This window comes from Octopus bimaculoides, chromosome 10 (genome assembly GCF_001194135.2).
Source record: "Octopus bimaculoides isolate UCB-OBI-ISO-001 chromosome 10, ASM119413v2, whole genome shotgun sequence".
In the NCBI taxonomy this organism is placed as follows: domain Eukaryota; kingdom Metazoa; phylum Mollusca; class Cephalopoda; order Octopoda; family Octopodidae; genus Octopus; species Octopus bimaculoides.
In genome coordinates this window covers 65,720,147-65,725,037 of record NC_068990.1, presented here as the reverse complement: position 1 = coordinate 65,725,037, position 4,891 = coordinate 65,720,147, and the positions used below count along the sequence as shown (strand labels likewise).

Here is a 4,891-nt window from a genome sequence, read left to right as displayed (position 1 = left end):
ATATATATATATATATATATACGACAAGCTTCTTTCAGTTGCCGTTTACCAAATACGCTAATAAGGCTTTGGTCGCTCTGGAACAGTAGTAGAAGAAACTTTCCCAAGGTGTCACTCTGTGGGACTGAACCCAGGACCATGTGGTTAGGAACCAACCTTCTTATCACACAGCCACGTCTGCAGCTTGTATATTTATATATACTAGCTGCACCCGTGAAAAATTCACGGAAAACATAAAAAAATGTAAGCATGTGTAAACAGTATGCTGATGCCATGGGGAACGTCTGTATATTATGACCGTCTGTCTTTACGTTCTGAGTTCAAATTCTCCCGAGGTCGACTTTGCTTTTCGTCCTTTCGGGGTCGATAAATTAAGTATCACTTGTGTACTGGTGTCGAACTAATCAACTGGCCCCCTCCCACAAGAAATTCAGGCCTAGAAAAGTACATTGTGACAGTTACAGAATATAGAAAATAATGTAACACCAATGACTGTATAATCCAACCAAAATATCTCAGTTACACAAACGTAAACGGAATTACTACTTAACCTTAAAATACATCGCACATATTCAAAGAACCTTAATGTACAAATTGAAATGCAAAAGAACGAAATAATAAATGGATTTATGAATGAAAGTTTGGTAATTGCGTTTATTTCCACCACGCGACACTTATTATTGCAAACATGTTTTAACTAACCTAAACTACACACACACACACACACACACACGCACAAATACATTCATATATATATGTCTCGAGTTGTAGTTGTAATTCAAAGGAGTCAGCCTTGTCATATTCTATGTGAATCTCCCTAAGAACTACGTTAATGTTATGCATGTCTGTGGAGTACTCAGCCATTTGTGAGTTAATTTTATCCTCGTGTAAATGAAAAGTGAAATTGACATCCAATATTTGCTGTGTGTATGTATCTATGTATGAACTTTTCTTTGGATTTATGTGTCTACTGTCTCTCTCACTTTCTCTCTTTCTCTTTCACTTCCTTTGTGTCCCTCTTCTCTACCGCTTTTAATTTAATACTGTGTATATGTATCTATGTATCTACTTCTCTTACGATGTGATAAACATTTAAAAACACAAAACGAGCGCCGTCACTACTCACTGTCTCTCTCTCTCTTTCTCTTTTTTTTCTCTCTTACTTTATCTCTGAAGCATTTAAAAACACAAAACGAACGCCTTCACAACTCACTGTCTCTTTCATTCTCTCTCTCTCTCTTTCTCTCTCCCTTTCTCTCTCACTCTCTCTCCCTTACTTCCTCTCTGTCGTCCTCTCTCTCGCTTTGCCACTTCTTTTAAGTGTGACGCACACAACAGGTACGTACAAAAACAAAAAGTTAGCGTATTAATATTGTGTATGTATGTATGTATGTATGTATGTATGTATGTATATATGTGTGTAGTTAGGTAGGTAGGTAGGTAGGTAGGTAGGTAATTAAACTTGAAATAGGCTTTGTCCCATCAAATGTAATACTTTTCTATCGTTCTCTTTTATTTTTTTATATTTTGGGGGTCGTATGGAGGAAAGATCTGAGTACTTGGTTTTCATCTACCCTCCGAGACCGATGTTGTAATGGAAACTACACTCTGTTCAGTTAAAAGAATGATGGTTCACTCTGTCTTTGACTATTTTTGTAAGTCTATCCAATTTAACAATCAAATCACTCTAGGCGAAATAATATTTCTTCCTATCAATCTTTTGAGTTGTTGAATGTGGATCAAAACTATAATATATATCTTGATAATGTAATAACTGTCTAGAGTTCGGTTCTGTCTGTCCTTCATTTAGAATAAGTATATAGTTGTTTTCTGTTAGATAACACTTGAGAATAAGTGAGACTAAGTATTTTGCTATCCGTCACAATTGATCACGCACGCATAACTTGGGCCAGCTATGTAGTTCCGGCTAAATAAACTGAACAGTATGAGATTTATTGCTTTAATGTCATTTTGAAAGTTAGAAGTTCCTAGTTATGAATTTTTGCCATCGTCTTGCAAGTAATTACGCAGGTCTTTTTATATTGATATTAGATGTTAGGAGAAGTTATAATCGCAATTCCAAGGTCTTGAATAGAATGAAAATAACCATATAAATCCAACTAAACACTTAGACAGATACGAGAGAAAGATTATTCCATTTAGTGTCAAGTGAGGTGATAAATATCAGAAAAACTGGTAAAGAGCTACTTTAAGCAATTAGGATGAGAATTTACTCATAAAATTCCATATCATTCCTTGATATTTTATACGATTTTTTAACCCCAACTAAATTATTTAGCAAAAAATTACAAGTTAGGTACCAACAATACCAGCAGCAGTAAACACATTTCTATTATGTAACATTGTAATGATTAGCTGTGAAACAGGACTTCTCTATCAGCTTCGTTGAGTTATATAGCTAAAGTGAGAAAAGAATTCTTTTTCTTTCACATTACGGCGATAATAAGAAAATAGTTTACGTGGAACACATTTATTTCTGCTTGTAAAAATTATATCTGAAAAAAACAAGTGGTTTCAACGTTTAACAATACCGGTTTTTACCTCTTGCTGTCAGAAACCGCTGAGAATCCAAGACATTAGATTTGGTTCACATCAGAGGACGAGTGAAGCAGCAAGATTGAGTATTAAGGATGGTAGAAACATCTGGTCAAAAGTCATATCTGACTTAACAAAGCTGGTAAAGTTGTGAGGGAGTTGTGTCCCCTATATCTGTTAGTTCCCCTAGGTAGCTCTGGTGTTGCAGTTGAAGGGACCTAAACACTCACAGAACTACTTCGCCGCTTGATAAGTCATCAACTCCTGCATTCAGGGAATAGCACTGCCCTCAGCATAAAGTGTTTATTCTAAACGTTGTAAGAGAATCTGGAAGAGCACAAACTGCTGAGGGATACAGCAAAGCTATCCTGTATACATGCCTAATTTCTGAAATCTTGATGGCCAACAGAAGCAGTTCTCATTCTTTTTAAAATATTATCCCCTTATAGATTAGAGGGGTTGGTATCAAAACCCTTTACTGGTAATATAGATAATATGTTGTTGGCACTCAGTCGCTTCCGGCGACGAGGGTTCCAGTTGATCCGATCAACGGAACAGCCTGCTCGTGAAATTAACGTGCAAGTAGCTGAGCACTCCACAGACACGTGTACCCTTAACGAAGTTCTCGGGGATAGTCAGCGTGACACAGTGTGACAAGGCTGGCCCTTTGAAATACAGGCACAACAGAAACAGGAAGTAAGAGTGAGAGAAAGTTGTGAGGGTTCACCACTATCCCCTGCCGGAGCCTCGTGGAGCTTTAGGTGTTTTCGCTCAATAAACACTCACAACGCCGGGTCTGGGAATCGAAACCGCGATCCTATGACCGCGAGTCCGCTGCCCTAACCACTGGGCCATTGCGCCTTCACTATAGATAATACAGACCTCTCATATATGGATTCGTCATAAGACTTTTGGATCACGATTTAGAGGGGAATAAATGTTCTCTTAACATGATAAATTAAAGGAATCGTTAAATCCAAATTATATTTTTCAAATAAAAATCATGACAAACTTAGTCACGTGTGAAGCATGAAATATATAAATAGTTGATCTGCTGTATGTCATTAAAAAATTAAACGTAAAAAGGTGGAAATATATAATTTGTATAAAGTATTGAAAGGCTAAAAATTTAACTCTTCTAGCTTGTTTTTATATTAGTTTTATACATGATGAAAAGATATGGTTTCTACGATGTGCTAAGATGAGAAAATTATAGCATGTCTTGTTGCGCGAAGGCCAGCGAGGCGACTTTCCGGTGGGAAATATAGTCCCATGCACAGGCATTGCTGACATTTTGCATGGGCAATGGTCAGTGATAATATTCCTCGGCCACCAGTAAACAGCTATTATTATGATCTTGTTAGGTAGGTAGGTAGGTAGGTAAGTAGATAGATAGATAGATAGATAGATAGATAGATAGATAGATAGATAGATAGATAGATAGATAGATAGATAGACAGAAATATGTATATGTATACTCTGCAATTCAACTACCGTTCTCTCCTAATAAAATTGTAGTCACACGTAATGACGAGGCTCTGTGCGTAATGAAAAACCTTGCATATTATAAAAGTACTCTCTTTATACGTAATGACAAAAATCCACTAATATCCAACAACAATATCCAGTTACATGACAAAAGTACATTTATATAACAAAAACACGTTGATCTGCGATAAGTTGGAAGCGAAAATAAGCTTCCATTTGAAAGTATCGTAAAATTATTAAGAATTTTAAACAGTGACAAGAAACGCTTCGTATCTGTGAATGTGACAACTGTAAACTTTAGAATAATGTTTCTAAATATATCTTACTTACGTTTCTCTCTTCATCACTCCTTTTCTTGCCATTGTCTCAGAATTCTCCAAGTTTCTAAACATTCTTCTAATATCCTTTGTAAATTTTTCCGCTAAACAATTCTTTAAAAAGTCATGATATTTCGGTTTCTTGGTTTTGGAAGCCGAACGCGTTATCGCGTGGATACGCCGCATCACGTCATGCACGCACACACAAACATACGTAAGCATGTACGTACATACACATACACACTTACATATGTGTAGACATGTAACGTTTTGTGTGTGTGTGTGTGTGTGTGTGTGTGTGTGTGTGTGTGTGTGTGTGTGTGTGTGTGTGTGTGTGTGTGTGTGTGTGTGTGTGTGTGTGTGTGTGTGTGTGTGTGTGTGTGTGTGTGTGTCTGTGTGTGTCTGTGTGTGTGTGTGTGTGTCTCTGTGTGTGTGTCTGTGTGTGTGCGCCTGCGAATAGCTTGGATAGATGGATCTCCGTTGCTTTCCACAATGAGGATTCAGTTGTTCTATCATCCCAGTTACCTTCT

General features: G+C 37.1%; 1 protein-coding gene across 1 annotated transcript in view; it reads right to left on the bottom strand.

Annotated features, from left to right (window-relative positions):
- The window catches only part of LOC106883815 (uncharacterized), a 1,102,017-nt gene extending 1,097,467 nt beyond the window's left edge, over positions 1-4,550 (bottom strand). The window contains exon 1 of the mRNA XM_052970970.1: positions 4,375-4,550. Coding sequence (XP_052826930.1) covers positions 4,375-4,547 — 173 coding nt within the window. The 5' untranslated portion in view covers positions 4,548-4,550. The remainder of the gene's footprint in view (positions 1-4,374) is intronic.
- Between the last annotated feature and the right edge of the window lie 341 nt (positions 4,551-4,891).